This window comes from Myodes glareolus, chromosome 18, assembly GCF_982192425.1.
Source record: "Myodes glareolus chromosome 18, mMyoGla1.1, whole genome shotgun sequence".
In the NCBI taxonomy this organism is placed as follows: Eukaryota; Metazoa; Chordata; class Mammalia; order Rodentia; family Cricetidae; genus Myodes; species Myodes glareolus.
This window is the reverse complement of record NC_142043.1, coordinates 32,193,801-32,203,817: the sequence shown is the minus strand read 5'-3', so window position 1 is coordinate 32,203,817 and position 10,017 is coordinate 32,193,801. Positions and strand designations below refer to the sequence as shown.

The 10,017-nt window shown below is 37.8% G+C and overlaps 1 protein-coding gene across 4 annotated transcripts in view; it reads left to right on the top strand.

The window, feature by feature from the left end:
- Positions 1-10,017, top strand: part of Znf451 (zinc finger protein 451) — a 57,735-nt gene that overhangs the window by 23,744 nt on the left and 23,974 nt on the right. For 2 of the 4 annotated variants that reach the window (XM_048430419.3, XM_048430417.3), the window contains exons 4-7: positions 5,722-5,847; positions 7,945-8,056; positions 8,542-8,686; positions 9,417-9,543. In XM_048430419.3, the coding sequence (XP_048286376.2) occupies positions 5,722-5,847; positions 7,945-8,056; positions 8,542-8,686; positions 9,417-9,543 (510 nt within the window). Of the gene's footprint in view, positions 1-5,721; positions 5,849-7,944; positions 8,057-8,541; positions 8,687-9,416; positions 9,544-10,017 lie in introns of those variants that run through there. The other 2 variants (XM_048430420.2, XR_015735451.1) reach the window with 2 other exon arrangements.

The window sequence follows — 10,017 nt, the reverse complement described above, 5'->3', positions numbered from 1 at the left end:
AGAAAAGGTTGGGGATCAACTTTTGGTGAAAGTTGTATGAGAAGTGAACTGAAAGAATTTCTGGGCTGAGTGTGGTGGTGTACACCTTAATTCTCCCCCCCCCCCCAAAAAAAAGCCAATCATGGTAATGTTCACACTTATAATCCTAGTATTTGTAAAGCTGAGGCAGGAGGATTGTTTGGTGTAAGTTTGAGGCCAACTTGGACCACGCAAAATGAGACTGTCTCCAAAAATAGAGGGGGTGAGATGCCAGAAAAAAAATTCTAGGTAACATTTTAGCCCTACACTGGCCTCAGACCTGCTTTTGCCTCCCCACTGCTGAGATTACAGGCATGTTGCTGCCACGCCTGACAAGAAGAGTTTTTTAATAAAACACTCAGTTTGTAATACCAGCCTTCAATAGGCCAGGCAGGGTGATTGCCATGACTTTGAGGGTTGTCTGGGCTATGTTGCAAGACAATGTATTGAAAAGGAAAAACCAAAAGGCTTACATTGTTCTCAGCACTCAGTATTAAGGACAGTTCTTAATTACTAAGGGAGAGTTGACAACCCTATGGCACTCAGCTGGCTAAACTGTATAAATACCTTTCAGAATTGAGAATACAGTGATCTGAGAAGCAGGCATTTGTAAATGAATTTCAAAAGAAAGTTCATCTGTTAGTCATTTATGTAGGCATTTATTGAAGATTAGTTTGGGAGAAATTTAACTGCTAATAAGAATTTCTTTTGTGATGTAATCAGCTCCTTTTAAACACATTTGTGAAATGACCTACCTTTATAGTTGAACAAGCTTTTATAAGTGGGCAAGTTTTCTGTTGCAGATAGAAGAAAGTGGATTTTAACTTAGATAAGAAAATACTTAAAAATTTTAGCTTTTACTTTGGTTAAGTGTTATTATTTAAAATGCATTTAGTGCATGGGCTTTGGATGTTTTCAAAAAGTACACATGAGCTGGGTGCGGTGTTTCAGGGTTGCTGTCCTTCCACTTGGGAAGCTTGAAGAGGTGTATCATTGGGGCCCAAAAGTTGGAGACTTAACATGGGAACACAGTAGGAACCAGTCTCTAAAAACAAACATATACTAGAAAGGTACATATATAAGTAAACAAAAACAATACTAAATGGTTTTAATCAAGTAGTCTTTTGCTTTAAAATGACAATGGTTCTTGGTCTCAACAGGAGCCACTAAACCTGTATATAAGTCACTTACCTTAGTTCTTAGTATTTTGAGATGCCTACTGTATTGTCAGGCTGGTATCCATGCATAATCTTAAGCATGCTTCTCCCCACTTCTCAAGTAGCCAGGACTGCAGGCTTATGCACCACTATACCTAGGCTTAATCAATATGCTTCTATTGGGCTTGGAGAAATTGTAATCCACTCATTTTATCTCTTGGGTATTTCTAAGCAACAAAAGATTCTAAGCTTTACCTCATTCTGTCATCATCTACTCTTGATCATCAATAGGTTTGTTAACAATTTCATTGCCAGTCCTGATTGTGGGAAAATTAGAAACTAGGTATGAAAGGAGGAGACCCTCTAGATAGGCACAACTGCTATAGACATTTTGATTTATACTTTTCCTGATTTGCTGTATGATATTATTTTCACATTTATGTCTATGTGATAAAAAAGAAAGATACTGAAATGTAAGTTTAGCATCACTTTATTGATTAGCAGGATTTTGTGTCAGTTCATAGATTTATTTAGTGATTGTATTTTATTGTACAGTTCACATAGCAGATCACAATTTCTAGCAATGTGGCAGCTTCTGATACTTTCCAGGGAATCCTTGTACATTACATTTGATAAATCTTTTGGTGAAAACTTTGTCAAAATGATAAAATTCTCATTGGAGGTAATTATTAAGGAATCTCTTGCCAGCAGAGTTAGAATTTAAGTTTATAGTCAGAACTGGTTTCTGGTTTAGTGGTTACTGATCTGCAACATACAGAAAAAGGATAGTGTAGTCAGTTTATCACAAAGCTGAGATTGTTCATCTGGATGTCATGAAAGAGTCCTCTTTCTTTCCTTCCCAAGTTATACCATTTGTAGATTTGCAGAGCACTTTGAAGGATAACTTTTTTGTTGTTTTGATGCTAGGGGGTGAACTCAGAGACCTGTGTTTGCCAGCTAGTCACACTCTACTATGGTTCTTAATGTAGCCTGTACTGGCTTCACATTCACTGTAGCCATGACTGGCTTTGGATTCTAGGTCTTCCTGCTTCTGTCTCTGAAGTGCTGGGGTTACAGGTGTTTTTTTTTTTAAATTAAAAGTTATGCTGGCATCTGTCTCTGCTTGAACCTCATGGACATGAATAATCAGGTTAACTAATATCCTGACTTTAATTGCCATTGCTGGGATACCCACGATACTTTACATGTTTAATCTCAAATTAAAAAAAATATTAATAAGTTAGCCAGATGTGGTGGCTCACACCTAAATCACAGCATTTGGCAAATGGAGTCAGAAGAATCAGGAATTTAGACTCATCTTTGACTACATAGCAAGTTTGAGGACAGCCTAGCCTATAAGAGACCCTCTTAGGAGCCACAAAATGTAAAGTCTATGAATTTTATACTGGTTAAGTGATGTGTCTGCTTTTTAACCTCTTGACTTTGTACTATCTTTGTTAACTCTGTGCAGTTCTGGCTCTGAAAGAAACTGAGAGGTCAAAAATAGAGATAAGCCGGGGTGATGGTTCATGTTGCAGTCCAGTTTCTAGGAGGCCCGGGCAGGAAGATGGAAAGTCTGACTTTGACAACATAGTGAGACTGTCTCAAAATGGAGAAAGGAAAGAGGGCCTAGATGTTGGATAGGTGATTAAAGCACTTGAAGAACATGCAAGGTCCTAGGTTTAATCCCCAGTACTAGGGGAGGTGTATTGTTGCTTACTACCTACTTATGTGCAAATAGAAACTCCTCACCAGAATATTCCCTACAGGTTTCCTATATTACCCCCACCATAAAACCTTATCATTTGCTGTCCATATGGAATCTTTAGTTGTTCTTTGTATCATACAGGAGTTAGTCCAAGGTGACCTTGGTGAGTACTTCAAAATATGTGATCCTGGAGATGCTATAGCTGCTAATATTCCAATAAAACTTAAAACCTACCCTTATGTGAATTCAGAGTTAGTTTAGTGTTAGTGTGGCCTTGGTAAGTTACACATCTGAAAACCTGATCTTAGAAAGATCTAAGAATATAAATGATAATTCAGTCTAAAGCCAATGACAAATCTAGCCTGAGTGTATGGGAAGTTCTAGAATTTTATTCCGTGACTTCATACTAAATCACAACAATGTTTTAGCATTAGCGAAAGGTGAACATTCCTAGTCCTAAGAGTTGTGAACCCTTTATCTTAGTTTTATAGGGAATATTTAAGAACTTTCATTTGTCCTAATTTTTTTTTTTTTGAAGTTGGCCTCATGTGTTACCTACTTTTCTCATTGCTATAATGAAGTAGTTGACAAAAGCAACTCAAGACAGGAAAGGGTTGTCTGGCTCACAGTTTGAGCGCTCAGTCCATTGTGACAGCAAGGTCACGGTGACCGGAAATTGAACAACTGTCTGCATCTTCAGATAGGACTTAGGGAGTAAGTAGACAGTACTGGGGCCACCCTTGTAGACGTTTTCAGGGCGTGTTCCCATGGTGGCTCTATATTTATTCAGGTAGACAGCCAAGGTTTAACCACCACAATTGCTAACAAAGTGATGGAAAATTCTCTCTCTGGCGTTCTAATTGAAAGTTTGTCTCTAGGCTCTTTGAGTCCTTGGATTGCCTGCTGTGCTGCTGTCAGAGTAGGGGTTGTTTTCCAGTGCCAGTGAGTTCTGTAGCCACTGAAGCCTATAGTCTAGTGATGTCTAGTGGCTGTGTCTCACTTTGTACCCTTAGCACTGGGATGTGTCCTTCACTCTCGCTGGCTTGTTCTGAGATTCTATTGGGCAAGTGCTTTACCACTGTTTCAGGCCTTAAGCCTCAGACAGAGACTGGTGATAAGTAATAATAATAGTAATAGTACCATGTAACTATTGAACTTGCCTCCTATTATTATTAAGGAGAAAATACTTAACATATATTTCCATGTTAAATTTCTAGCTTCAGAATTGGCAAAGTTTAAAAAGTTAGTGTGTGTTAGCTTTCTTTACTATACTTTTCGCTGAGGTTCCAGCACTGTCTCTCAGTTTACTCTTGAGATTAGTAGTTAGAGTTCTTTTTGTTTATTTTTAAGAAGAAAATAAAACCCAGTGAGTCACAAACAAACAAGATAAAAAAGTAAGAGGGAGAGTAATTGGGAAGAAAAAAGGGATCAAAAGGAGTGCAGAGGGGAGGAAGGACAGGTTGGAAGTGTGAGAAGACAGGGCGGAGGTGACTGATCAAGTATGTTCTATACCTGTCTGAAACTGTTAAAGAACAAACAAGAAAAGGTGAGATGCAATTGAGACATCTGAAGTCAACCTCTGACCTCTGTGTTAGAAAATCTCTCTTCTTTCTCTCTCTCCCTCCCCTTTTCTTTCTTACCTCCGTCTTTCTCTCTCCTCATCTTCTTCTGCCTCTGGGAATTGAACTGAGGGCCTTGTACGTGCTAGGTAAGCACTCTGCCACTGAGCTAAATCCCTAGCCCTTAGCAAATAATGTGTTTTTTCATTCTTTGTTTTTATTTATGTGTGCCATTATATTTAAAGGAAGATTTCTTATAATTTACATATATTTATTTGTGTGCACATGTGTGTATATGTGTGAGTGTGTTCATGCTCTGGTGCATGTGGAGGTCAGAGGACAACATGTGTGAGTCGGTTCTCTGTTTCCACCCTGTGGGTTCTGGGTGAATTTGGATGCTCAAGCTTGGCACCAAGAGCATTTACCCACTGAGCAATCTCACTGGCCCTCAAATTTTTTTTAAAGTTTTGGACAATGTATATTTTAATTGGTGTATTTAGACTTGCCATATAGAGTGATTAACATAGTTGGGTTAATACCGTATTTGTTTATTATTTTACTGCTTATTTGTTGCCTTTCTTTTGTCTTCCTTTTTGTTTATGCCTGTTTGTATCTTTTCCCTTTTCCCCACTTGTAGTTTTGAGTTTCTTGTTTATGTGTATGTATGTGTTTTGTTTTTGCTTTATGTATCTAGATGTTTTGCCTGCATGTATGTTTGTATACCACTGGGCATTCTTGGTGCCCTTGGAGGTCAGAAGAAGGCATCATCAGATCCCCTGGAACTGGAGTTACAGTTGTGAGCCACCATGTGGTGCAGGGAATCAAGCTAGGTCCTCCAGAAAGCAGCCAATGCTCTTAACCACTGGTCAATATCTCCAGCCCCTTAATTCATTCAGTGTTTTGTTTGAGTTCATTTTTCTCTTATGTTAGCATATTAATTACAAAATATCACAATAAATACAATATGTGCTCAGGAGACAAAGTCATCCCTCTTCTTTCCCCTCTCTCCCTCCTACACACATATACACAAATATACAAACAAACACATACATGTATACACACATACATAACACATATGCAAAACACATACATATACACATATACACAAACACACACACATAGACATACACATATATCTGAAAACATATCAGGAAGATTTTTAGAACTATAACAGAAGTAAATGGTTCTTGAATGCAATAACTGTTTGGAAGTGAATGTTTATTGTCTAAGTGCTGATTTTGTATTATGTGGAATAAAAATTGTTTTGTTTCTACTATAGGAGAATTTTAAACACAAAGACTATATAGACCATCAGAAGGATAAAGTTGCTTTAACATTGGCTCGCCTCGCCCGTCATGTTGAAGTAGAAAAACAACAAAAAGAAGAGAAGAATAGAGCATTCAGGGTATGTTTCTATTTTAATTAGAAGTTATTAATTTACAGACTTATGTATAATAAAGATGTAAAGATAGTTCCAAAAAGAAAAATAATAAACAGAATTTTTAAATATTTCTAGTGAGTAATTATTCTTCATAAAAACTACAGAAAATGTCTTGTAATTATTTTTGGTGTTTGTGGTGTTTTGTAGTGTGTGTGTGTGTGTGTGTGTGTGTGTGTGTGTGTGTGTCTGTGGAGAACAGAGCTCAACCTTGGGTGTTTCTTCCTTAGGAACCATCTGCCTTGTGTTTTGAGACAAGGTCTGTCATTGGCCTGGAACTCGGGGATTAAGATCGGCTGGCTGGGCGGTGTGCCCCAGGGATTTGCCTGCCTACTTTGAGCTCTGCAGCTCTAAGCGCATGCCATTATGCCTGGTCTTTATGTGGGTTCTCATGCTTGTATGACATAGTACTTGCTGAGTCCTCCCTCTAGCCCCTGATATTGTTATTACTCAAGAAGATTTCAGTGCAATGATTATAGAGTAAGAAATTGGTGACTTATGAAGTTGATATATACTTTGTGTATTTAAAAGTCACATTGCGCCGGGCAGTGGTGGCGCACGCCTTTAATCCCAGCACTCAGGAGGCAGAGGCAGGTGGATCTCTGTGAATTTGAGGCCAGCCTGATCTATAAGAGCTAGCTCCAGGACAGGCTCCAAAGCTACACAGTGAAACCCTATCTCGAAACCCCCCCCCCAAAAAAAAACCCAAAAAAACAAACAAAAAGAAAGATCACATTGCTACATTAGAACGTTAGGTCTGTATGAAAGTTACTTTTAAATTTTTGTATTAAAACCAGTATTTCTGTTTACTTGACTATAGAAAATTTTAATATGTACATGTCAGTATTCTTGAGACTTCTTTATGGCTATCCTTTCTAATTGTCTTCAGATTAAAATCTCGGGGGGCTGGAGAGATGGCTCAGTGGTTAAGAGCATTGCCTGCTCTTCCAAAGGTCCTGAGTTCAATTCCCAGCAACCACATAGTGGCTCATAACTATCTGTAACAAGATCTGGTACCCTCTTCTGACCTGCAGGCAGACATGCAGACAGAATACTGAGGATACTGTATACATAATAAATAAATAAATCTTTTAAAAAAGAAAAAATCTTGGTCAATTTTATTTATTTTTTAATTTTTTAATTTTTTTTTTTTTTTAACCTGAAGGAAGTCAGGATAAGAACTCAAACAGGGAAAGAATCTGGAAACAGGAGCTGATACAGGGGCCATGGATAGGAAGAGCTAAATACATACACATATTTTCAGGAGTTATAATGTACTTGTTTGCGTGTGGGTTTTTGTAAATAAAACTTTATTGCATGCTGCCATACTTGTTAATATACTGTCTATGGCTGCTCTGATTCTATGACAACAGGAGTTAGAGGTAGTAGTGGAGACTCTGGGCTAAGCCTAAACCGTTTGCTCTTCAGCCCTTTTTGAAAATGTGTGCCGTGGCTCTCTTTGTAAATGGTAGCAGAGACTTCGTGCTGCCAGGGTGTCTGATAGTAATATTATTCATTGACAGAGTCTTTGCGAAGCTCTTTTATATAGAAAACTATAAAAATTTGAAAATGTCTAAAAATTTAAAGCTGAAAACAACCCTTTATATTTCCATTACAATATTGCCTTAAAATTTAGTGTGTTTTTAGCCTTTTTGAAAAACTCTTCAGATATAGTTTATATAATTTGAAATGAGTGACTCATTCATTTTGTCCTTACTTATTTAACACTATTTGGTGACTCACAAAAATATGATCTCACAAAATGGAAACTGTTTGGTCATTATTTATTGACTTGCATCAAATGTTTGTGCTGTAATTTGCCTACTTCCATATTTTTGGAGATGTAAAAATGTAGCAAATTTTATACAAATGGCTGTGGGCTCAGCAGCTTAGTGTAATACATAATACTATTTTGACATATGTGTAGTCTTTGTTAGAAATTTCTAGGTGAGGAGTTTTGGGATAAAGTACACTCTTTATATCACTGATGTAGCAAAGTCTTTTCACCCTAGAAACAGTAGGTCACATAAGTCAACTGAGTTTTTTTTTTCTCATTATCTTTAGGAAAAACTTGATTTTCAGCACGCTCATGGTTTACAAGAATTGGAATTTATTCAAGGACATTCAGAAACAGAAGCAGCAAGACAGTGTGTGGACCAGTGGCTAAAAATGTCAGGTATTCATTAGGGATCACATTTCATTCAGTTCCTGAAATTCCTGGGAGCCTTAAGGTGGAAGGTGTGTGGGTTTTCTTCCATTGCTAGTGAATATAGGTGGTACTGAAATCTAGTTTTAGGGAGGAAATGATAAAAGGTCAGGTGGGAGCACGAGGACCTCAGTGTGAGCCCTGGAACCCACATCAGAGATGCCAGGCATGGCAGTGTGTGTTTGTGATCCCAGTGCTGCAGAGATGGGGCAGGAGATTCCTGGGGCTCACAGGCCAGCCAGCCTCGCCTACGTAGTAAGTTCAGGCAACCAAGAGACCTTGCTTCCAAAAAGGTGTATGGCACACTTAAGGGACACTCAAGCTTTTCTTCTGGTCTCCATATGTGGAGATATACGCACACACATACACACACATAAACCGCATTTAGTTTTTGTCATACTAATGTCACTTCACAACTGTGGCCTGTTTTATAATGGCCTACTTTGACGTTGTAGGACTCAAAACAATTAATTCTGGGAAAAAACATTCATTCCAAAGTGGAGGCAGAATGGGGAGATGTGAGAAGTCAATTTTGTGTCCTATAATGCACTGTAACAAGGAATTTGACAACGGGCACCTTTTGCTTGGACATTTGAAAAGGTAAGGAGGATACTCTGAATTCAGATGGTGAAGGTTAGTCATCTGGGGGACAAGTTGTTTTTGTTTTCTGTAGTGTTAGAGAGCCTATCTAGGGTCTCATTGATGTGTAAACAGTTCTCAAAATGATTTTGTTAAATGAAGTTAGATATACCAGTATGGTTTTAGCTTAATATTTGAAACTCAAGTTGTTTTATGCTATTTTGATATGTTATTTGTAATTTATATTTAGGTTTTCTAGAAAGCTGGGTGAGATTTTAGATTGTTCTCTAGCATTGTAGTGCAGTTGAAATAGTTGTAGAGAAATACAGCCTGTAACAGTAAGTTTCAGGAGACAGAGCATTTACAGGTATTTGTCTGTCTTACATAATCTGATAGAGCATTCCAAAGTAATTACCCAAGGCAGAATTTATAATGCGCCACCACCGCCGAGCTGATAATTAAATGCTCTGTTGTTTCCCATTTGCAGATTAGCTGAGCTTCTTTCTAGTAGATCATGAGAAAGCAGAGTTTTTTTTTGTTTTTTTTTTTTTGTAGTTTCCTTTTTAGGTAGTTAAAAGATGGGTAGTTGAGAGTTTGGGGGTTTCCAGCCATTTTCCTTCATAGACGTCTCAAGAATACAGACAGCTTTGTATGTCTTTTGTGTTCATGCACATCAGCTCCACACGCAAAGCAAACTGGTTTATCTGCTGGAAAATGGATCTTTCTAATGTTGCTTCTCTTGGTTGTGTAGGTTTGACCACTCTCCATGTGATCCAACAATTACATTACGTGGACCTCTCGCCAATTCTTTTGCTTGTGTTGTATGTTATGAACATTTTGTTTCTCAACAGCAGTATAGGGATCATCTTCTCACTAAGGTAAGAACATGCTCTGTGAGCAGATAATTCTTTTTCTAGATAGCCGTGGAATTGGTATAGGTTTTTTTTTCATGTTGCTCTTAATCTTGCAGTCACTAGTGATGCTGATAAAAAATTTTAAATATTGTAAATAAAATGACTTAGGGCGCGAAGTTTGTTTGCTAAACTCCAGCAGTCCTAGAGATTATTATTAAACTGTTACAGGGAGTGGGGTCCCTTGTTGTCCCGGCCTCCCTAGCTAGCTTACACCTGAAATAATCACACAGAAACTGTAGTCATTTAAACACTGCCTGGCCCAATTAGCTCTAACTTCTTATTGGCTAAATCTTATGTCTTGATAACCCATTTCTATTAAATCTGTATGTCACCACGAGGTGTTATTTTTTTTTTAAATGTATTGAGTATTGATTTTAACTGTAGCATTGGTATTATAAACTTGGAAATTTAAAGTTCCTTTTTTTATTGTGTTAGTTT